This window comes from Triticum urartu, chromosome 2 (assembly GCF_003073215.2).
Source record: "Triticum urartu cultivar G1812 chromosome 2, Tu2.1, whole genome shotgun sequence".
Taxonomy (NCBI): Eukaryota; Viridiplantae; Streptophyta; class Magnoliopsida; order Poales; family Poaceae; genus Triticum; species Triticum urartu.
The window spans coordinates 213,570,268-213,594,214 of NC_053023.1; the positions used below are offsets into that span (position 1 = coordinate 213,570,268).

Consider the following 23,947-nt stretch of genomic DNA (forward strand, 5'->3'; position numbering starts at 1 on the left):
CTACCACCAATACAAATCTTGTTTTCTGAAGAGAATCTCACCAAACAAAACCTGAAGAGTTTTATTGAAAGTCAGCCAGATGCTCTTCTCCAAAATAGTACTATTTTCTATTAAGAGAAGCATAAGTGACATATACAATGATTTGCGTTTGCTAACTACTCTCATGAGCTGCTTGCAGCGCTGTGTCGTGTCCTAAACAATGCAATCCAGTATGTACAGAAGGCAAAAGTGTAAAGATAAAAACTACCAATACAATGTTTCAGAGTTACTATAAGATGAGATCCTCGTTGGACGTTCAATCAAAGAAATTCAGAGGATCCCCACTTCTAAAGATTTCAGTAAATGTTCTCACTGCCTTTGATTGATTACAACAAATTTATGCCTATTGCTCAAAGCTCATGCCTATAATCCTATGGAAACTATTAGAAAGCATGTGAACAGAACAAAAAAACATCTACTGATCTCCATCCATCATGCCATGTATGTTGGTTCCCTTGCAGTTCAGGTAAGACAAGACAACCAAATTAAGCAATTGAACAGAGAAAGCCATCCTGCAGGAGCAGAGGAGCGGGATTGATCAAGCAGTTGGGAATCAGTTAAAAAACAAAGAGGAAAGGGGGAGAGGCTAGGGTGGAAGTAAGCTCACGGGAAGGTAGTGAACGGAGGGAGCGCAGCGACCGCTACCAGAGCCTCCGCGTCCGTGTCGCCGTAAGCCTCGGCCGGATCGGACGCTGCCCCGCCTCCCGCGCGTCCTCCTCCTCTCGGCCGTTTCCCGCATCGGAGAGGAGAGTGATGAGCAGCTGGTCGCGATCGGCGGCGTGCGCTCGAACCGGCCGGCGCGGGCCAGGAGCGCATCGGCCTGGGCCTCGCCTTCGGCGAACCGCGCCCGGAGGACTCGGACGACGCGGGGAGGAGGGCGCGGCGGAGAGGATACAGGCCAGGGTGCGGGGAGGACGGCGCGGCGGAGGATGGCGTGCCAGCGGCGGGGGGGAGCGGCGGATCCATCGGTGGGGTGCGCGGCCGCACGAATTGGGGATGGGTATTTTTTTCTGTCGAACGCGTGCACGGGTGAGCCTGAAATACGAAACGTTTTTTCCATATTATTTAACGGACTGCGGGTTAATTCAAAAAAGTATAGGGACCTTTGTGTAAAAATGCCGTGACGGTGAATCCAGAGACTCAATCCGTGCTTTATTATTAGGGAGAGATACAGGAAATTCCAGAAAATATTACAAACTTTGAAAATTCATAACTTTTAATCTGTAACTCCAAATGCAAAGATTTATATATGAAATTTGATCAGAAAAATTCAATCTTTCCATCTATAATGGTTTCATGCATGACAAAACACTTTAACCTTTCTGTTTAGGTGAAACAAGCTAATACACTTATAAGGCTTAAGAACATAAGCTTTAAATGGACCCAAACCAACTTGTTTCACATTGCATTAGGCAGGACACCTCATATTGCCATGTCATAGCATGCATCATATTGTTGCATATTGCCATGTGATGATTGTGTTGTGTGGTGTCTTTCGTGGTAGGTTGTGCCTCCGAGGATATTTCCGAGTATCCAACTGAAGGGCAGTACCCTACTACTACTCCATCAGGCAAGAAGCCCAATTGATCATATCGATAAAATCCCATGTTCTCGTTTCTGCTCTCATTTACTGCATTAAGACAACAATGTTTCAAACTGCTGTGTGCTGCGGTAGTTGAACCCTTATCCTCTGCATGACCTGTCATTGCCACAGTAACTAGATGAAATCCACTAGCATGTGTAGGAGTTGATTGAGCCATGTATGTGTTTCCTACCTTGCTATGCCTGCTATGCTTAGAGTTGTGTCAGGTCTGGTTCATCTGGATGATGGGCTAGAGTGAAATGATTACGTCGGTAATGTGAGGGATGTGTTGAACATGATTTGGTAAAGGTATCGATGAGAGGCCCTGTAGGAGTACATGGTGGGTTATTTCATTGAGGCCGTCCCTAAGAACTGAGATCTGTATGTGTGATTCAAGAATCAGTTACTACCATACATTGGGCCCGAAACCAATGGACCCTCTCGGCTTCTTAATCACCCTAGTACCATGTCCAGAAGTTGCAACTAGTTTCTGGTGTTTGTAGGTTATGTGTTGGCAGCCGTGCGTAGCGCTGACCCTAGGGGTGGGCTATGATGCGGTAGATACACCGTGACACGGTGTATCGAGTCACCCGTTTGGTGTCCCGGGAACCCTGTTCACATCGTTCGGGGCCGTATGTGGAAACCTCGGCTGGACTCCCTGCGGATGGAACCTGGATAGGCGATAAACCTGGACTAGAGACTTGAGTGTTTAGGTAGGCCGTGGCCGACACCCTCATTGGGCTTCCGCTTGAAGGTTGACGAGTACATGTCGTGTAAACGACGATAAGTGGTGAGAGCGTGTATGAAGAAGTACACCCCTGCAGGGTTAACATCATCTTTTCGAATAGCCGCGTCCGCGGTAAAGGACTACTTGGTTGCCTATACAGTTCATAGACAAGTTAATGGTTACTACTAAAAGACTCAAGATAAGTGTGAGTACCGAGGATGGACCTCTCGTAGGATGACGAGCGAGGATCCCTGGTGGAGTATTGTGTTGGTGATTAGTGGACTCGTGTGCGAAAACTGTTTTACAGTGGTGTCTCATAGGATAGCTTAGCCAAGAGTCAAAGCTGGCTTGCTGCAATAACTCCACCACCTTCTTGAGAATAAGCATGTATAGTAGGATATGTTGTAAGACTTGCTGAGTACCTTTGTACTCATGTTGCTTTAATTACTGTTTTCAGACGACAACACCGCCCCCTCCGATGGGTTTTACGTAGACCTCGACATCGATGAGTAACTTGCTACCCAGGTGGTGATTCTGGTCATGGAGGGCCCTATGTAGATAAACAGGCTTCGACAAGCCTTCTTTCTTTCTAGTGTCTGTACTCAGACTTATTTGCTTCCGCATGTGCTTGTATGCTTGTATGACTTGAGTGTCGGGTCTTGTGACCCCTACCTGTATGAACATGTTATTTATGGCTCTCCGGAGCCTTTAAATAAAGTACTTGAGTTGTAGAGTTTTGTCGTGATGCCATGTTGTATTTACACATATCGAGCATATTGTGTGTATGATTGAAATGCTTGGTATGTGTGGGATCCGACAATCTAGTTGTTTATCCTTGGCAGCCTCTCTTATGGGGAAATGTAGTCTAGTGCTCCTTGAGCCATAGTAGTCCGCTACAGCCCGGTTCACCGGAGTCCTGCTAGCCCAGCACTACTGCTCAGGACACTTGACTGGTCGGCATGTGTTTCACTTCGTCCCTATGTCTGTCCCTTCGGGGAAATGTCACGCGGTGACTTCCGGAGTCCTGCCTAGCCTGCTACAGCCCGGGTTCCCCGGAGTCCTGTTAGCCTAGTGCTATAGCCCGAATTCACACGCTGTTGACCGACATACTCGATGTGATTCATGTATGCCTGTCCCCATAGGTCTTTGCCGCTTTGGGTTCACGACTAGCCATGTCGGCCCGGGTTCTCTGTCATATGGATGCTAGCGACACTATCATATACGTGAGCCAAAAGGCGCAAACGGTCCCGGGGCATGGTAAGGCGACACTCGTGGGGATACCGTGCGTGAGGCCGCAAAGTGATATGAGGTGTTACCGTCTAGATCGATGTGACTTGGCATCGGGGTCCTGACAAAGTTCATCATAGTTTTCATCACTAGAGTTGTCAACAAGTAAATCATCATCACCTATCAAATCATCTTCATCAAAATTGAAATCAACATACTCGGGGTGTGATACCTTTGGGCCTTTGGCCATGAAACATCTTCCAATTTCTTCATTTGGTGAGTCAAATATGTCGTACGACTTGGTTGACACAAGTGCTAGACCGGCAACACCTTCATCTTGAGTATATTCGGAGTCGGAGTGATAACTTCTCTCGGAGTGATTGTCGGAGTCGGAGCCGGATACCCATTCACCAATATGAGCTTGATGTCTTCGTTTTGTGTAGCTCCTTGATGACTTGTCCTTCCTTTCCGAATCCTTGCTTGTCCATGATGTTCTTCGTTCATAACGATCATCTCTACTCCTTCTCTCTCTTGGTGGTGATTCTTCTCTTCTACCTCTCCTTTTGGGTGAATCTTCTCTTCTTTTGTATGGGGTCGTACACTCATTTGAGTAGTGTCCGGGTCTTCCAAAATTGTAGCAATTTCGTTCACGACTAGAAGATCTTTTGTCATTGTAGGACCTTGACTTGGAACTTCTTTCCTTGCTTCTACTCTTGTATAACTTGTTGAAGTTCTTCACCATTAGGCTCAATTCTTCATTGAAGACTTGTTTCTCACTTGATGATGTAGGAGCATCACATGAGCATCACATGAGGCTTTGTAAGCACCACTTGACTTGTTGTGAAGCTCTTCCTTATCCTTGAGTGACATCTCATGAGCAACAATTCTTTCAGTGACTTCCGTTGGCTTTAGATCTTTGTAGTTAGGCATCATTTGGAACAATGTGCACACGGTATCACATTTTCCATCCAAGGCTCTTAGGATCTTCTTGATGGTGAATCTATCGATCGGTCATCTCTTCACTTCCTAAGCCGAAGCCGACAATCTCATTTGTGATGAGAGCAAGCCTAGAGTCCATTTCGGCGACACCTTCACCATCCTTCATTTTGAACTTGTCAAGTTGACTTTGAAGCACGTCCAATTTGGATTCCTTGATGGAGTCTGTACCCTCGTGCATATCAATCAAAGTATCCCAAATTTCCTTTGCATTCTCAAGATGGCTGATCTTGTTGAATTCTTCGGGGCACAATACGTTGAAGATGATATCGCAAGCTTGAGCGTTGTATTGCAGCATCTTCAACTCTTCCGCACTAGCTTCACGGTTCGGTTCTCTCTCATCGAAGAATTCACCTTGCAAGCCAGTACAAACAATAGCCCAAACGGCGGGGTTATGTCCAAGAATATGCATTTTCATCTTATGCTTCCAACTAGCAAAATTAGTACCATCAAAGTAAGGACCTCTAGGGTGGTAATTTCCCTCTCTAGACGCCATACTCTCCTAGGTTGTGAAACCAAGGCTATGATCACCAAAGCTATGGAAATCAAGCAAATGGAGAACAAAGCTCTGTTGCCACTTGTAGGATCGAAAGTATGTCTAGAGGGGTGGTGATTAGACTACTTGACCAAATAAAAATCTAGCCTTTTCCCAATTTTAAGGCTTGGCAGAATTTAGAAACTTAACGCAAGTCAAGCAATCAACCAACACATGCAAGTCTAAGAGTATAGCAGTGGAATGTAAAACATTTGCATATCAAGGTAAACGGAGGAGTTTGGAGGGAGCAAACGCAATGTAGACACAGAGATTTTTGGTGTGGTTCTGATAGATGGTGCTATCGTACATCCACGTTGATGGAGACTTCAACCCACGAAGGGTAATGGTTGCGCGAGTCCACAGAGGGCACCACCCACGAAGGGTCCACGAAGAAGCAACCTTGTCTATCCCACCATGGCCATCACCCACGAGGGAGTTGCCTCACTAGGGTAGATCTTCACGAAGTAGGCGATCTCCTTCTCGCACAAACTCCTTGGTTCAACTCCACAATCTCGACGGAGGCTCCCAAGTGACACCTAACCAATCTAGGAGACACCACTCTGCAAAAGGTAATAGATGGTGTGTTGATGATGAACTCCTTGCTCTTGTGCTTCAAATGATAGTCTCCCCAACACTCAACTCTCTCTCACAGATTTGGATTTGGTGGAAAGATGATTTGAGTGGAAAGCAAATTGGGGAAGGCTAGAGATCAAGATTCATATGGTTGGAATGGAATATCTTGGTCTCAACACATGAGTAGGTGGTTCTCTCTCAGAAAATGAATGATGTAGTTTAGGCACGTTCTGGTGGCTCTTCTTACTAATGAAGGAAGGGTGGATGGGTATATATAGTATCCACACAAATCTAACCGTTATACACAATTTACCAAACTTGTTGGGACCGAATCAGAAAAATCGGTCAGACCGATTCAGTTAAAAATGTGAATGTTAGGCTTTTCGGTGGGACCGACATGTCAACTCGGTGGGGCCGATTGCATTAGGGTTAGGGCATAACGTAATCTCGGTGAGACCGATTACACAACCTCGGTGGGACCAATTTTGGTAATAAGCTAACCGGAGAGTTGGTCAGGCAAACTCGGTGGGACCGATTCGCTCATTTCAGTGAGACCAAAACATTAGGAAAGGGAAACAGAGAGTTTGCATTGCAAACTCGGTGGGACTGATCGCTCATCTCGGTTGGACCGAAACGTTATGAAGGGAAACAGAGAGTTTGCAATCCCATCTCAGTGAGACCGAGATCCCTATCGGTGAGACAGAAATGACTAGTGTTTCTGGCAGTGGCTGTGTCAAGTGAACTCGGTGGCGCCGGATAAAACATTTTGGTGGGACCGAGTTTGACTTTTGGCTTGGGACATATGTGGATATGAGGAAGTGGGTGAGGGTTTTTGGAGCATATCACTAAGCATTTTGAGCAAGTAAGTCATTAAGCAACACCTCATCCCCTTTTAATAGTATTGGCTTTTCCTATGGACTCAATGTGATCTTGGATCACTAAAGTGAAAATGAAGAGTCTTGAGCTTGAGCCAATGTGTGTCCTTAGCATTTTGAGGGGTCCACATTTCTAATCCATGCCATGCCAATCATTGAACTTTCTGAAATAGTCATCTTGAAATGGTATTAGTTCAATGAGCTATATGTTGTTAGTAATTACCAAAACCACCAAGGGATAGTTGCACTTTCAAGCTGCTGGCAAGGCCAAGGGCAAGTGCATCACCCGAGGCCGTGCCGCGTGGATCGCCTCTTCCGGGGCAGGACTCCAGGCGCCGGCCATCTTTGCTGAAGACCTTGAAGAAAAGCATGGAGGCTTCGTTGTACTTGAAGTGGATGGCAAGGGCCCCTTCTGGACGGCAGGCGTGGGTGATCTCGCCCCACCCTCGAGTCATGAATACATTTCCCGGGGGACAACCTCGACCTCCACTTCGATAGCTTGGCTACAGCACCCGGCATGTTGCAGCCACAGCTCGGTGGGCCCCCTCGGCGGTATCTCCTCATCGAAGAACCTCGAGAGTCGGATCCACGTGCGCGGCCGCATTGCCGCCCACACCACAAACTCGCGCAATGTGCCTTTGGCATGAGTTTGCAAGCCGGCTGGCCATGCAGCCACGGCCTGTCCTCCGCGACCCCGACCCACGCGGCACTGGGCATTGCCCCCTGCCCAGGGCTTTGCGCGGGGCCGTACATAGGGATCGGGAAGCCAGGCGGAGGCCTCTCGTACCAAGGCCGCATCAGCTCTTGCCCCTCGCCGGCGTCACGGGGGCAGCCAAGTCTTTTCTTTAGTGGAAGTTGCGCGAGATCCTCCCAAGGAGCTTTTCCCTTCTCCGCTGCGAAAAACCTCCTTATCGGTGCCATGGAAGCTTCAGAAAGACGGCGAGACAAGGAAGAAGAAGGCAGAGCGGGCAGCAAGAAGAAAGCAGGGGGGCTCCGCCCCTCTACCCATTTATACCCAGAGGGAGGCCAACCACCAGCCTCCATGATCCCCAGTAATGATGATCTTATTGCATGCAGCAGGCTCTAGTCAAGTCGAACGGTTGCCAAGGCAGTGTGGGGAAGCGGAGACGCCCACGTCCCATCAAGCGCCACGCATTGACCAGCTGTGCAGGCGATTGGGGCCTGTGGCGCTCCGCCCTTGCCATTTGGCTTCACCTCGAAGCTAAGTCCGAGTGCGCCTTGGGCCCGACGGCTACTGTCGGTGTTCTGGGAACCGGGCTACCCAGACTTGCCTACCTGCAGCCCACGGCGTGGCTCGATCAGCGGCCTGGTACGGCCCATCTTCAACACCAACAACGCACGACCCTCATGAGGGGCCAAGCCTCGCGAGGTGGACATCATCAAGACCTCTAGACGGAGCAGCCTCTTCAGGCTGGCTCCTGAGGAGCGGAGATTTCTATGTGAGCCCTCACCTCGTGAGGTTCGGATGATGCAAGCCATGACGATCAAAGCCAGGCAGGCGCCAGCGAGCGCTGTACAGCAGGTTTCCTCTTTGGTGCTAAAGAGGCAAGCACAGGCGTGGAGTCCCGAGGAATCAACCAAAGGTTGCCATTTCCATGCAACAAGACCAACACCGCCAGGATGACAGGACGGAGGTCATCGCCAAGCCCACCATTGCGTCACGACCAGAGGCTTTGCAGGCGAACACCACCTTTCGTCAAGATAAGATGTACTAGTTGTCTCCCTTCGAATTTGGCCGTTGTGGGATCCCTTCCCGCCTTCATTTTGGGAAGAGGACCAAGGACACTATAAATATAGCCTAGCCACCACTATAGAGATGGATTCGGATCCAGTCCATCCACACCCTCACTAGTTCACTCAAACACAAGAACACACCTCCTGAGGTTGTTCTTCCACTGTACTAGTTCATCCTCAGCCCACCTCGAGGCTAATCCACCACAAAGTAGGAGTAGGGTTTTACATCATAAGGTGGCCCGAACCTGGTAAATTGTTGTGTCCCATTTCCTTCCAGTTCATCGAGCCAGGGCGTGAGATCGACGAGTTGGCAGATTGGGGAAGTTGAGTTCTTCGCAAGCACCCCAGACTTCGAATCTATCTTCGGTCTGCGGAGCCCCGAATCCGATAAGGATGGCCAACCAGCGATGGGAGTATGGTGGGGCGATGAGGCCTGCGCGGTAGCACAACCGGTCACAGGACGTAGGAGCAGGTGGCACGGCCGGCGATGGTTTGGGCGGCTGGAGAAAGAAGACGAGAGGTTGAAGAAGCACGACGGCCGTTGGATGGACATCATACGATCATTGCATCTAGAATTGTTTATATTGACTAAGTTGACAAATCATGTGTCCGTGTCAACTTAGTAGGCCCACTAGTCAGCCTCCAAATATGGTGGGTCCCAGCTAGCAGGGGGACTATTCATTTTTTGGGCATAATAAGGAGGCACTTCCTTGCGTGTAAAGATATAGCTGGTGGGTCTGAGGTGTCAGCGGGATGAACGTTTTTTTCATGAAATACAAAGGCAATTCCGGTGGGTCCCCGCTGTCAGGTGGAGGAATCATTATTTTGCGTGTAATAAGGAGGCACTTCCTTGTGTGCGGCCATGGACCCAGCTGTCAGCCTCTCCACGTATAGTCCTCTTCCGATGACTCTAGTTTGTTGACCACGCCGCGTCGAGCGCAGCAAGGAGATGGACGACGGCAAGGCCCCGGACAGGAACGACCCAATGATGGGAAGACGCGGCATTGGAGTCGCAGACGGAGAGGAGTACGAGGGTTATAACTACTTCTAGTGTGGTGTGGGGCATCGTTCGGTGGAGAATAATAGGAGGTGTGGAAGGATAGCCTAGCCGATGGTGGGGTAGCACTTCGCAGCGATGCATGCTAAGTAGAGCCGCTAGCTGCCGGAGGCCGCAGCAGGCTGTTCCGGCGGCGCTAGAGGAAGAAGAAGAGACATTGAAGGTTGTCGTGGGTGGACACAATCACCTATGGGGCCATGAGCCCCTTGTGGTTCGGCAAGGGGGAGATCATGTTACACAAAGAGTGGAAGTCATGCGGTAGCGCAGCAACGATGATGGTGGTAGTTTTTACCGAGGTTCAGGCCACCGTGAGGTGTAAAACCCTACTCCTGCATTTGGTGGATTGGATGAAGGAGTCACAATGGCGCGTAGAGCTCGAGCCCAGCAAGGTCTCCTCAAGGCAGGAGCTACACACGTACAAGTGTGAGGGGGTCTGAATCCCTCTAGTTTGCCATGGGCCTCCTTTTATAGCTCAAGGGGTAACCATAGTGGAAAAATAGTCTTTATTTGATGATTAGATAGCTAACAGTGCTATCATACCTAATTGTGGCATTTAGGACAAAGTGCATTAAATGCACTGCTAGGTGCCATGGTGAGGGTGAAGCCCGGCAAGCCTGATGTGCCGCTTAGTCATCTTCTGCTTATCTACTTGACACGCCTCTGGACGGGTGTCATATGAGTGTAATTTGTCTTCCAATGGGACGCCACGTGTTAAGTGGATGTTGAGTATCATTTGGAGGCTCAACACCGCATTGATAAGTGATTTACGTTGTGGTGCGGTGGTGCCTTGGCGGCCCCGACAAACCTAGCTGAGCTCTCCTGCTTGGCAAGGGAGGCCTTACCAAAATGGTATCTGATGTCTTATATATTGGCTTGGTCTTCTTGATACACTCCTTGATCTCACGAAGAGCGGTTTCTCTGGCTTGGCCTTGCTTGGTATGTTGAGGTAGCCATTTCTTTGTCAAGCTTTGGTTGACGGGCCGAGGCTCCTCGTCTGTGCACAAGTTAGGGGCAATAAACACCCCTGTTTGTGTACCCCAACAGAAGCCCCTTGCTTGAGCCATACGTGTCGCTGGGCACGTTGGGTTAGGCCCCAAACAGTGCATGGACACGTGTCGAAGAAATGTTGCCCATGCAGCGATTGTCATGATGACCAGTCAATCCAACGTCCACTCCGCGTAATTACCGCAAGACGTGGGGTCGTGGAATAGTAGCAGTTAATGGGTAATGCGCTTGCAAAAACGGTAACTGTCTGAAGAAAGATATCGAAGAGCTAGCCCCCGCACCAATTCCCAATTAAAAGGCAACGCGAGGGAGCGCGGCTCATTCGTATATGTCTCTTCTCCCTTCATGTTCTTCCTCAAGCCAAGCAACCACTCCCATTGCCAACACGAACAATAGCAGTTAATGGGTATTGTGCATGCAAAAACGCTAACTTTCTGAAGAAAGATACCGAAAAGCCAGCCCCTGCGCTTGTTCCCAATAAAAAGGCAACGCGAGGGGGCGATGCTCATTCGTATATGTCTCTTCTCCCTTCATGTTCTTTAGCCAAGCAACCGCTCCGATCGCCAACACCCGCCCCAAGGTTCTGGTAGATCCCCTGGCCATCCTAGGCCAGCCGCTCCAGGTTCATCTGTTTCATCTGGCACGGATTTCGATGAAGAAATCAGACGCATACTAGCACCACTGTCTCAAAGAGTTGAAGAGGCTGGTGATCCTATCGATAGCGCCAAGGACTTAGCCTTCCTGGAATCTATGGGAGCAGGGCTCAAAGATGGGCAACATAGGTATGATCTCAAGTGGCAGGCTGTCAAGGAGCAGTGTGACTCTGCCATCCTTATGGACAAGCAATTGGCGAACAAGGGCAATGAACTGCGAGAATGGTACAAGAAGCAATCCCACTCCATCATGCGACAAGAGGAGGTGCTGACCATGGCCAGGGAAGATATCGCTGCCCAGGAGGTCCACTTGGCGGAGTGCAAAGCGCTTCTGAATGCCAAACAGAAGGAGATCTCCTCCTGGGAAGGGAACCTCGAAGCTACCCTCCATGGCGAGGATCAAGAGCTAGAGGGTCTTGTACAACAGCGCACCAAGGACTTGGAGGACATCCACAAGGCTGCCCTCGATGCACTCTCCCTTGAATCTTCCGTCCAATTGAAGAAGGTTACCAACGAGCTAGCAGTTGCATGCTCTGCAAAGATTGATCTTGGAAAGCGAGTGGGCAACTTGACGGAAGACCTTGCCGGGAGCAATAAGGAGACCGCGGCTCTCAAAGAGGAAGCCCAGAAAGCAGAGACCACCCTGAAGGAGGTGCAATCGCAACTTTCCTCCAAGAGCCAGGACCTTGACACTACCAATGACACAATCTCTAACATGAAGGCGCGGATTGGCTCTCTGGAGAAGGAAATTGAATCTGCCGACTGTCGTGAGAAGCTACTGATGAGGGACATGAACAATGTAAAAACTCTCCCAAAAGACGCAGAGGACAAGCTGGGGAACCAAATCCAGCAGCGCGACCTCTGGATCAAGAGCACGGTTGACATCACCGAGCGCCTCACTGCCCAGTTTGCACAAATGGATATGAAGAGCTGGGTCTTCTCCATCAGCCATCATGAAGTTCCAAGTGTTAAGATGACGCTTTTCTTTGAAGGCTTGATTGAAGGGCTGAGGATATATGAGGAAGACAGGGCCGCCTGCTTTGCTGAGGAGTCCCGGAAGCTTGCTCGTGACACCCTCTTCTTGGTCTTGAGCAACCTCACTTTCCACCATCCGGACCTCAACCTTGCTGATGGCTTCAAGAAGTTGTTGCCGGGTGCTGACATTTCTGCCGCTGTGGAGAAGGCCGCCCCCTTGCCGACAAGGTTCTCTCAGTTCCATGGGTTCCCGGAGGCTAACAGGTCCAGCCTTGAATCACTGCTATTGCCGTGTTGCCCTGTAATAAGACACAATATGTATCTCATTTTTAGGCTCCATACTGTTCTCGCTTTAATGCGTGCCGAGCTGATGTTTATTATGCTAATGTCTACTATCTCTCTTGTGTTTACCCATTGGTATTCGTATAGTTAGTTTCCTTTGTGTACTTTGGTTGCCAACCAACAGCATACCGCCGCGATTGCTTCGAGGAACGGGTCCTTAGCATTCAGCTGGCAAGGACACGCTGCCGGTGGGTTTTTCCTTAACAGTCCTTGACACTGCCACCCACTTTGTTGAGCAGGCTCGAAACAAAGCGAGGGCGCAGAAAAATACACTAAGGTGCCATTGTACAAAGGACTCGCCATACGTAACCCTGGTTGTCCATGCGATAGGAAAGTGCAAGCTTCGAAGGAAAGCTAATGAGCAAGCCAACTTAGCTTTTGTATATGCTCCCTTCCAGCCGGGGTGTACATTTGATTATGCATAACATCTTTTATTCTTCCCGTGGCTGCCCCTCCTATCCATGTCTCCTAGGGAGACTGTGCTTGCATATCCATTTTTGCTCTGCAAAGATGAATGACGGGAAGGAACACAAAGGAAGGACTAGGCAATCCATTAGCTACATACCTAGCCCGTCCCTCCCTCTAGGGAATCAGCAAAAATGTTTGCAACTAATGATATATGGTGGAAAAGTGATGTAGGGTGGAACCCTAATTGGCCGATCTTTCACGAAAGGAGCGGATCCCGCGACGAACATGAAGAACACGAGGAGGGAAACACGGGAAAACACAAGAGAAACACTAAACCAACAAGAAATAGTCACACATGTGCTAGATCCTCGAGTACATAAGAAATCACACGATCCACGGACAACTAAGGACGATACAATGGTAGCCGGTCTTCTCCGTGAGGAGGTCTTGAATCCATGGGGGGATCTTCCCTTAGTGGGGTCTTGAATCCAAAGGGATCTTCTCCGAAGAGGGGCCGCGATCTCTCTCGTGGAGTAGATCCGATGTGGATGAGCAATGCTCTATCTCTAAATACGAGCTAAACCAATGCTAACCCTAGAAAGTAGGACGAGGAGGAGTATATATAGTCTAGGGGTAGAGGGGGTACACGGGCCTCGGCCCTTCACTATGCGCAGACAGGAGAGGCCGGATGTTCGGGCATCGGGTCGGATGTCCGGGCTTTCACGCGAGGCCGGATGTCCGGGCTGGAGCGGCTGGCTTCATTGCTCTCCGGTTTGGAGGGGTCCGGATTTCCGGGCTGGAGGCCGGATATCCGGGAGCTCGAGAAGGGCCGGATGTCCGGGCTATCGGAGCCGGATGTCCGAGGCTTGTAGATGCTTGCTGGCTGTGCAGCTTGATGATGAACGACGCTCCAGGGGCCAGACGTTCGGCGTCGTGGCCGGATGTCCGGTTCCTGGGAGGTGTTCTTGACTCCTTCCGTGGGTTCTCTTCATCCATGGACTTGGGGGCTTGTTCACCTTCACATGCATCTTCGGAAGGGTCCTCTTGGTACCTAATCATGCACACGTCTCGGACTTAGGTAGTAGCCATGTCTCGAGAGGATCATATGTAGTATAACGAAGGAGAGAAGTCACCTCGGTCTCGAGAGCTCTAGCTCTAGCTCATGTCATGGGTCCTCTTGGCTCTTGTTGATGCGATGGTAGGTCCATGGGGATGACCGTAGGATGCTCCACATCAAAAAGGAGAAGGATCGGCCCCTCCCTCCCATTCCTTCACTTCTAATGATTTCTCGACGGCTGGCATGAAACACACACCGGCGCAAAAGGCCTTGCTAGGGTTCACTTGCCGGGAGTGCCAACAAACGGATTCACACCTGTGCTCAACTTAGGATTTTCCCTTGGCGGGATAAATGTAGGACCGAGCTCCACACGGGCTTATCGATGCTTGTGGCATCACCACCGCGTGGCCCAATCATTTTTGAGTGAGGAGGGAAGGGGAGGCCAATTACGCACCGTTTTCCTGCCCATCTGTCCAAACGACACCTTTTGAGGTCGAATGTGCTTTGACAGGAGACCGCGAGGAGGGCGACGCTGCCGCATGTCTCGCTCCTTCTTCTGGTCGCAGGTAACATGGTGGCCACACCATCTATGCCAACCATGGTTACCGCGCGATGTTGTCGTCCCTCGTCCTCACTGCCGCCGCCGCAGCGGTGGAGACGAGTGACAGAATCTGGAAGGGATGAGGCTAGGGAGTAACACTGTCCTTTTTCTTCGAAGTCGTTGATGAAGAGGGTGATGATGAAGATCGACATGCTATTCACAACTTCGGGTTCACGCAAGTGATTTCCCCCCAACCTGGCGCGCCCAAGATGTCGTGGGTGGAAACGATCACCTATGGGGCCATGAACCCCTTATGGTTTGGCAAGGGGGAGATCATGTTGCAGAAAGAGCGGAAGCCATGGGGCAGCGCGGCGATGAGGACACTGGTGGTTTTTACCCAGGTTCGGGCCGCCGTGAGGTGTAAAACCCTACTCTCCCTTTTGGTGTATTGGATGAAGGAATCACAAAGGCGAGCAGCGCTCGAGCCCGACATGGTTGCGCTGGGGAGCAGCTATGCGCGTACAAGTGTGAGGGGGTCCGAATTACCCTCTAGTTTGCCATGGGCCTCGTTTTATAGCTCAAGGAGTAACCATAGTGGCAAAATAGTCTTTATCTGATGATTAGATAAATAACGGTGATATCATAACTAACTCTAGCATTTAGGACAAAGTGCATTAAATGCACTCCTAGGTGTCATGCTGAGGGTGAAGTCCGACAAGCCTACCGTGCCTCTTAGTCATCTTCTGCTTATCTGATTGACATGCCTCTGGACGGGTGTCGTATGAGTGTAATTTGTCTTCCAACAGGCTGTCGCGTGTTAAGTGGATGCCACTCAATCATCTGGAGGCTTGACATTGCATTGATAAGTGATTTTCATTGTGGTGCGGTGGAACGGTGGTGCCTTGACGGGATTTCCTGCCCTTGGCGGCCCCGGCAAGCCTGCCGGATCAATTTTGGACTTGCTTCTGGGGCGGTCTCGACCTGGCCGAGCTCTCCTGCTCGGCAAGGGAGGCCTTCCCAAAATGGTATCTGTTGTCTTGTATATTGGATTGGTCTTCTTGATCCGCTCCTTGATCTCACAAAGAGCGGTTTCTCTGGCTTGGCCTTGCTTGGTATGTTGAGGTAGCCATTTCTTTGTCAAGGTTTGGTTGTTGGGGCTGAGGTTCCTCATCCATGCAAAAGTCAGGGCGAATAAACACCCCTGTTTGTGTACCCCGACAAAGGTGCATGCCAACTGTTGGATACAAATACAATGGCCATGTATGTCAAAATCATTTGTTGACTAAGTTGACAACGCCTTGCGTAGCCTTCGACCTATTGGCCTGTAACACCCCGGATGTAACTTTCCCAATTTGTACTCCAACTCTTGCCGTTTCCGGCGTTAAGTTATTATATTTTCTCGGGTTCGGGTCTTTGTCTCCGTGTGTTGTTATCGTTGTCATGCATCTCATATCATGTCATCATGTGCATTGCATTTGCATACGTGTTCGTCTCATGCATTTGAGCATTTTCCCCGTTGTCCGTTTTGCATTCCGGCGCTTCGTTCTCCTCCGGTGGTCATTTCTACCTTTCTTTCGTGTGTGGGAATTAAACATTTCCGGATTGGACCGAGACTTGCCACGCGGCCTTGGTTTACTACCGGTAGACCGCCTGTCAAGTTTCGTATCATTTGGACTTCGTTTGATACTCCAACGGTTAACCGAGGGACCGAAAAGGCCTCATGTGTGTTGCAGCCCAACACCCCTCCAATTTGGCCCAAAACCCACCTAAACCTGCTCCATCATCTAGAGCGTTCGATCATGATCGCGTGGCTGAAAACCGCACCTCATTTGGACTCTCCTAGCTCCCCCTATGCCTATATATAGCCCCTCCTTCGAAATCCCGGATTCCCCTCGTCTCAAACCCTAAAAAAAATCCCCTCGCCGCCGGACGTGTCCGAATCGGGCCGGACACGTCCGCCCGCCGCCGCCACGTGTCCCCGCGGGACCGCTTCGCCGCCTCCCACCGTCGGCCCGGGAGGCCCGAGCCGGGCCCCCGAGGCCCACACGCGCCCCGCCGCCTGCCTCCTCGCTCCGCCGCCTGGCGCCGCGCCCCGCCGCCCGCCGCCACCACGCCGGCCGCCACACGCCACCGCTGCCGCCGCCGCGCACGCCGCCCCCGCCTGCGCCTCCCTCCTCCGGGCAGATCCGGTCGGGCCGGACCGGATCCGCCTCTCCCTCGCCTCCCCACCGCTTCTTCGCTCGCCGGAGCCGCCAAGGCTCGCCGGAATCGCCTCGTTTTGCGTGCCGGGTCAAACCCTAGATCCGGAGGTTGTTTTTCTTCTAAGTCCTCGAAATCCCAGATCCAAGTGCCCATGTTCATAGCATCGTATCTTTGCATCCGTAACTCCGATTTGGGCATATAGCATATCAAAATGTTCATCTCAGAGAATACATCATTTCATTCCATTGCATCATTTTCATTTGAGTTCATCTTGATGCCCGAAATGCTGTTCGAAGAGGGCTACTTGAGATAATTGTCAGATCTGCTACTCCATTTAGGTTTTTGTCATTTTTGCCATGATTAATGTGTGCATGTTATGCCCATGAGTTCTACATATATTTTGTTAAGGGTTTCGTCATCTTTCCAGAGGTGCAACCCATGTATTTTTGTGATGTGTGTGGTGACTAGCACAAGCTTGCAAAGTGGTGCACTTGATAATTCTGATTTCAGGGACTTAGCAATTCCACTAAGTCCTTAATCTGTTTATCTCATATGGCCATATGTTCATGTTGTTTCCTAGTGATCCGTGCCTCTTTTGAGGATGATCAGTAAGGATGTTTTGTTAATCTTGTAGTGCTCTTTCCATCCATGTCTTTGTTTGCAATTATGGAGCAACCTAGCTTGAGTCAATCGAGCTCTACTTTTGCTACTTTGTGAATCTGGGCAGATTGTCAACTTGTTTGCAATTTTGCCGATGATGTTGTAGTTGATCCGTGCATGCTATGCTATTGTTCTTGCCATGTCTAGTTTGCATTTTGTGTAATATTGACGGGTGTATTCTTAGATTATCATGACTTGCACCGTAGTGAGTGCATCGAGCTCGTAAACATGCCTACTTGATATCTGTTTTCATCATGCTCCAGTTTTCACTAAGTCTGAAAACTGATTATGTTTTTGCTATGTTCACATGCTTGCAATTGGATTTTCTGATCCCTTTTGGCTCAAGGTCACTAAGGGACTTTTGTTAAACTCTTTGAGTAGCTCCATGACATGCTTTAATTTGCCATGTTCAGGTCCTGTAGCATATAGTTTTGTTGCTCCGAAGAGTGCTACCTGATCTGAAATTCCAGACAAGTGTTAATTTCACTAAGTCTGAGATCTGTTTGCCATATGCATTTTTGCCATGCTTGTTTGAACCTGTTAATGGATGAATTGGCCGTAGCTCAGTGCTAGACTTTTGTTAAGCATCTTGAATGCATCCCTGCCATGTATTTTGTTATCATGTGTGGGTGCTATAGCATGTTCATCTCATTGCATTTAGATGCCTACTTGCTGTAAATCGCAGACCGGTGTCATATTTGAATTGCTTGCCATTTCCAAACCGTGACTCCGATTCCGGCGTTCTTTATATCGTTTTCAAGCGATTTCATCTCTTCTTTCTAGTGGCACACTTGGATTCCCAAGTTGAGGCCAGGTTCATGCATTCCTTGTCATATCTTGCATTTGCATCCCGCATCGCATCCCGCATAGCATACTATCTTTGCATCATCTTGTTTGATCCTTGCACGTGGTTGATTGTGTCCTTGTTGCTTGTTTGTCTTGTTTGGGTAGAGCCGGGAGACGAGTTCGCTAACGAGGAGCCCGTTGAGTTTGCTTTCGAGGATCCAGTCAACTCTGACAACTGTGCAGGCAAGATGATCATACCCTCGAAATCACTACTATCTTTGCTATGCTAGATTGCTCGCTCTTTTGCTATGCCAATGCTACGATGCCTACCACTTGCTTTCAAGCCTCCCAAATTGCCATGTCAAACCTCTAACCCACCATGTCCTAGCAAATCGTTGATTGGCTATGTTACCGCTTTGCTCAGCCCCTCTTATAGCGTTGCTAGTTGCAGGTGAAGATTGGAGGCCGTTCCTTGTTGGAACATTTATTTACTTGTTGGGATATCATTATATTATCTTGTTATCTTAATGCATCTATATACTTGGTAAAGGGTGGAAGGCTTGGCCTCTCACCTAGTGTTTTGTTCCACTCTTGCCGCCCTAGTTTCCGTCATATCAGTGTTATGTTCCCGGATTTTGCGTTCCTTACGCGGTTGGGTTATAATGGGAACCCCTTGATAGTTCGCCTTGATTAAAGCTTTTCCAGCAATGCCCAACCTTAGTTTTACCATTTTCCACCTAGCCTCTTTTTCCCTTGGGTTTCCAGAACCCGAGGGTCATCTTATTTTAAACCCCCCCGGCCAGTGCTCCTCTGAGTGTTGGTCCAACCGAGCGATGTCCGGGGCTACCAGGGGCAACTCTGGGCTGGCCTACCCGACGTCTTGCTCATCTGAGTGTGCCCTGAGAACGAGATATGTGCATCTCCTATCGGGATTTGTCGGCACATTCGGGCGGTGTTGCTGGTCTTGTTTTAACCTGTCGAAGTGTCTTGAAGAACCGAGATACCGAGTCTGATCGGAACGTCTTGGGAGGAGGTCTATTCCTTCATTGACCGTGAGAGCTTGTCATGGGCTAAGTTGGGACTCCCCTGCAGGGATTTGAACTTTCGAAAGCCGTGCCCGCGGTTATGGGCAGATGGGAATTTGTTAATGTCCGGTTGTAGATAACTTGAACCTCAACTTAATTAAAATGAACCAACTGAGTGTGTTACCGTGATGGCCTCTTCTCGGCGGAGTCCGGGAAGTGGACACGGTGTTGGAGTAATGTTTGCGCAGGTTGCTCTCTAGTTTCTCGCTCGCGCTTTGCCTCCTCTTCTCGCTCTCTTTTGCGAACAGGATAGCCACCATATTTTCTAGTCACTTGTTGTAGCTCCACTCATATTTACCTTGCCTTACCTATAAGCTTAAATAGTCTTGATCGCGAGGGTGCGAGATTGCTGAGTCCCTGTGGCTCACAGATTACTATTACACCAGATGCAGGGCCCGATGATTCCGCTCCAGGAGACGCGTTTGAGCTCAAGTGGGAGTTCGATGAAGACTCTCAACGTTACTATGTTTCCTTTCCTGATGATCAGTAGTGGTGCCCAGTTGGGGGTGATCGGGACCGTGTCGCATGTTGGGTTATCTTTTATTTTGGCGCCGTAGTCGGGCCATGAGTGTTTGGTTGATGTAATGTTATTTATGTACTTGATTGACGTGGCGAGTGTAAGCCAACTATGTTATCTCCCCTTTATGATTTATATTACATGGGATGTTGTGAAGATTGCCTAACTTGCGACATATGCCTTCAATGCGATTATGCCTCTAAGCCGTGCCTCGACACGTGGGAGATATAGTCGCATCGAGGGTGTTACATGGCCCACATGTCAGCCTGAAAAAATGTGGCATCTATTTAACCCATATTTTCTAGAATTTACAGTCCATTTGCTGGGCTGGGTGAACAAATAATTTAGCTTCAATGCGACCCATTTAATTTTTTTAAGAAATCATAGCCCATTTGCACTTTCTTGAAATACAAGAATTAGCTGCGCTTCTTGAATATTTAATGTTAGGTTAGAAGGAGCAATTAATATAAAAATAAACCGGAGCTACACATTTTTATTATATATAAAATTTACAAATTAGCGATTTATTGCTCAAAAAAGTGAACGTGTTATTGTTACATTGGTCCTTAAAATCTTCGCAAGCTTTTGTACGCAATCAACAGGATTTTCATTGCTTGAGAGACAAAACAACCAGCATTTTCCTTGCCAACTTATGTTAAACATTTATTTTTAATAGTTAATAAGACGTGGGATGTTTTATAATGTATATATAAGTTTCTATTAAATATACGATAATAGTACTTATATATAATGTGATTAGAAGGGAAAACATAAATTGAACACTTCATTATTATTCTTATATATAGATTAATAATAGATATCTGTGTTTTATTAAAAAAATAAACTGGGCTGCCGATGTTTAGGAAAAAGTAAAACCTAGGCTAGGAGGCCCATAGGCCGGTAGGTACATGATGGACCTAAAACATGAGTTAAAATCACTGTGTCGGTATGTCATGGGCTACGCATGTTAAAAGACAAAACCTAGGCCTAGCTGATACTTATTCGCCCTCTGAAAAAAGATACTAGCTAGATCCCTGATACCCCTAAAAAAGCTCCCCGATGTCAGTCCTCGTTGTAAATTTATTTCATTTATTGACTAGGTTGACAATCTCATGGGCCCCAGCGTCAGTATACAATTAGGAGGAAGCTTTTTTTTCCAATGAGGCACTTGCTTGCGTACGGCCTTGGACCTGGTGGGTCCTCACTATCAGCCTCTCGACATGCAGTCCTCTCCGGATTCCTCTCATTTGTTGAGCATGTTGACAACGGCAGACGGCAGCGCCGCGACGAGCGCACCCGGACATGGACGGGAATGAACCGGAGCTGGGGAAGACGTCTTCATTCTTTCAAACATGGCTACAGCCCTCTCACCGAAAAGCTGTACTGCCCGGGTTCGATTCCAACTGGTGCAGTTGGAAAATATCTAATAGTTGCCAAAATTTTGTCCCTACTTTACCCAAATTTCGCACACTCAACATTGTCTTGGCATTTTGAAAATAGCATATCTTTTTGACTGTGCATCATATGAAGCTATGATATACATGAATGTTGTTGAGCATGATGTTAAATTGTTGTTAGTTCCATTTTTGACCATGAATAAAATTTCCAACATTCAGTTATCCATGTTTGAAAAGTGCATGTTGATTTAAATGCTTTGCCTCTGAAACATGTAGTTTCTTATCTGAAAATCTCTTGGACAAGCCGCCATTGCTGGTGTTGGATTCGATGTCGTTCTTCTTCAATCCCCGGCAGCGTGAGTGGGATGAAGATAAACTTCCATCCCGTGCTAGCGGTTGGGGCATGGAGCAAACTTGATTAAAGAGGGGGCCGGCAGCGCGCATGAAGAAGCACATCAGACATGATTTTTTTTAGTGGATGGCTCTCGATGGCTTTTTTACTTGCCTCTACATGATACAACTTGTATTTTTAGCCTCCCAGTCCATGGGGGACCAACAACCCATTTACGGGGCGGGCCAACCTACAGAAAGTAGCACTTGGTTTTTAATGAAGGCCCAAAAACAACGCAATACTATGTTTGTTTTGAGGCCAAAAACATTATGGGAGGGGTTGAGCGGGGAGGGGGAAGATAGAGCAAAAAGCTAAAATAGAGTTGATACACCGTTGCTACCCTAACAAGCAAGTGAAATTCTTCTTGGGAAGAAGGTGTGCCATTGACACATCACAATCCAATGGTAGTCATTCTAACAGGTTCACACACAAGTACAACAGAAAAGGTAAACATCCGTATCAAACCCAGGTTCACAGGACATATTCATATTCATAGCCAACACTGACAATCTACAACTCAAAAGATTCATATATACACAAGTTCAGCATGTATATGCGTCCAAATTATTGATAGATCACAAGACAATATTCATAGCTAGCATTCACAAAAAGATTGAGATATACACAATTTCAACATGTTTATGCATCCAAATGACTGAGACATCACACCCAATATCATCCATGGACAAACTTTAATTACCTAGGGTACAGACTAGTAAATGGTGTTCACTAAGTGGTACTTCTTGCTAAAATTAATGCTTGTACGAGCAAACCAGTAGACCGACTCCTGCCTGCATCTACTACTATTACTCCACACATCGATCGCTATCCAGCATGCATCTAGAGTATTAAGTTCATAAAGAATGGAGTAATGCCTTAAGTAAGATGACATGATGTAGAGGAATAAACTCAAGCAATATGATGAAAACCCCATCTTATTATCCTTGATGGCAACAATTCAATAGGTGTCTTGCTACCCCTACTTTGTCACTGAGTGAAATCACGCAAGATTAAGCCCAAAGCTATGCACCTCTCCCATTGCAAGAAAAACCAATCTAGTTGGCCAAACCAAACCGATAATTCAAATAGAGATACAAAGATATCAAATCATGCATATAATAATTCAGAGAAGATTCAAAAAATATTCATAGATAAGCTGATAATAAATCCACAATTCATCGGATCTCGACAAACACACCGCAAAAGAAGATTACATCGGATAGATCTCCAAGAACATCGAGTAGAACATGGTATTGAGAATCAAAGAGAGAGAAGAAAGCCATCTAGCTACTAGCTATGGGCCCGTAGGTCTGTGGTAAACTACTCACACTTCACCGGAAGGGCAATATAGTTGATATAGATGCCCTCCGTGATCGACTCCCCCTCCGGCAGGATGCTCGAAAAGGCCCCAAGATGGGATCTCACGGGAACAAAAGGTTGCTGTGGTGGAAAAGTGTTTTCATGGATGCTTCTGAGGGTTTTGGAATATATTTGAATATATAGGAGGAATAGCTAGGTCAGGGAGTCACCGAGGGGCCCACAAGGTAGGGGGCGCACCCCCCCTAGGGCACGCACTCCACCCTTGCCGCCGCCTTGTGGCTCTTCTGACTTGCACTCCAAGTCCCCTGGGTGTCTTCTGGTCCAAGAACAATCGTCATGAAGTTTTATTCCGTTTGGACGACGTTTAGTATTCCTTTTCTGCGAAGCTCAAAAACAAGGAAAAACAGAAACTTGCACTGGGCTCTAGGTTAACAGGTCGGTCCCAAACATAATATAAAATAGCATATTAATGCATATAAAACATCCAGAACAGATAATATAATGGCATGGAACAATCAAAAATTATAGATATGTTGGAGACGTATGAAGCATCCCCAAGCTTAATTCATGCTCCTCCTCGAGTAGGTAAATGATAAAAACAGATTTTTTTATGTGGAATGCTACCTAACATATTCATCCATGTAATTTTCTTTATTGTGGAATGAATGTTAAGATCCATAAGATTCAAAACCAAAGTTTAATATTTACATAATAACAATAATACTTCAGGCATACTGATAAGGTAATCATGTCTTCTCAAAATAACATGGCCATAGAAAGCTATCCCTACAAAATCATATAATATGGCCATGCTCCATCTTCATCGCACAATGATAGAGGCGAAGGTGTCCCGTCTTTCGATGAGATGGTGGCTATCGTTTTGGAGGAAGTCAACTTTGACGATCCGACTACGAACATGCAATGACGTCACGCCTTAGCGATCGCTAAACCAACTCCGAGAGGTTATTGACCATGCCGAAGGACGATCAACCTGACCACAAAGGTCCGTTTCCTGCACGCAAATGAAGAACAAACAAGAAACTAAGATTGCAATATGGATATTGCGAATATAAGAGGAAAGCTTTATTGATCAAGGTGGGGTTCTGTGACGCCTTTGTCTGGTCGTTGAACACAAACGAAGTACGCGAAATTGCAGCTATGGCGAACTTTAATCTAAACAAAACCCAAAGTCTAAATGACGCCCTAAGGGCTGTATATATGCAGGAAGAGAGGGGGGAATTT

General features: G+C 48.0%; 1 protein-coding gene across 1 annotated transcript; it reads right to left on the minus strand.

Annotated features, from left to right (window-relative positions):
• Positions 1-231: 231 nt before the first annotated feature.
• LOC125541428 (translation initiation factor IF-2-like) lies at positions 232-1,064 on the minus strand. Its single transcript, XM_048704845.1, has 2 exons — positions 647-1,064; positions 232-551 (listed from the first exon to the last, which is right to left on the minus strand). Exons 1-2 carry the CDS (start codon positions 1,003-1,005, stop codon positions 455-457), a joined length of 456 nt encoding a protein of 151 aa, XP_048560802.1. The 5' UTR covers positions 1,006-1,064; the 3' UTR covers positions 232-454.
• Positions 1,065-23,947: the final 22,883 nt, after the last annotated feature.

Bases quoted from the DNA above. Each gene is read 5' to 3' on its own strand.
- LOC125541428 (XM_048704845.1), bottom strand. From the start codon at position 1,005: ATGGATCCGCCGCTCCCCCCCGCCGCTGGCACGCCATCCTCCGCCGCG. The intron at 552-646 runs GTGAGCTTACTT...CTGCTCCTGCAG, and splicing joins CCTCCGTTCACTACCTTCCC to GATGGCTTTCTCTGTTCAAT.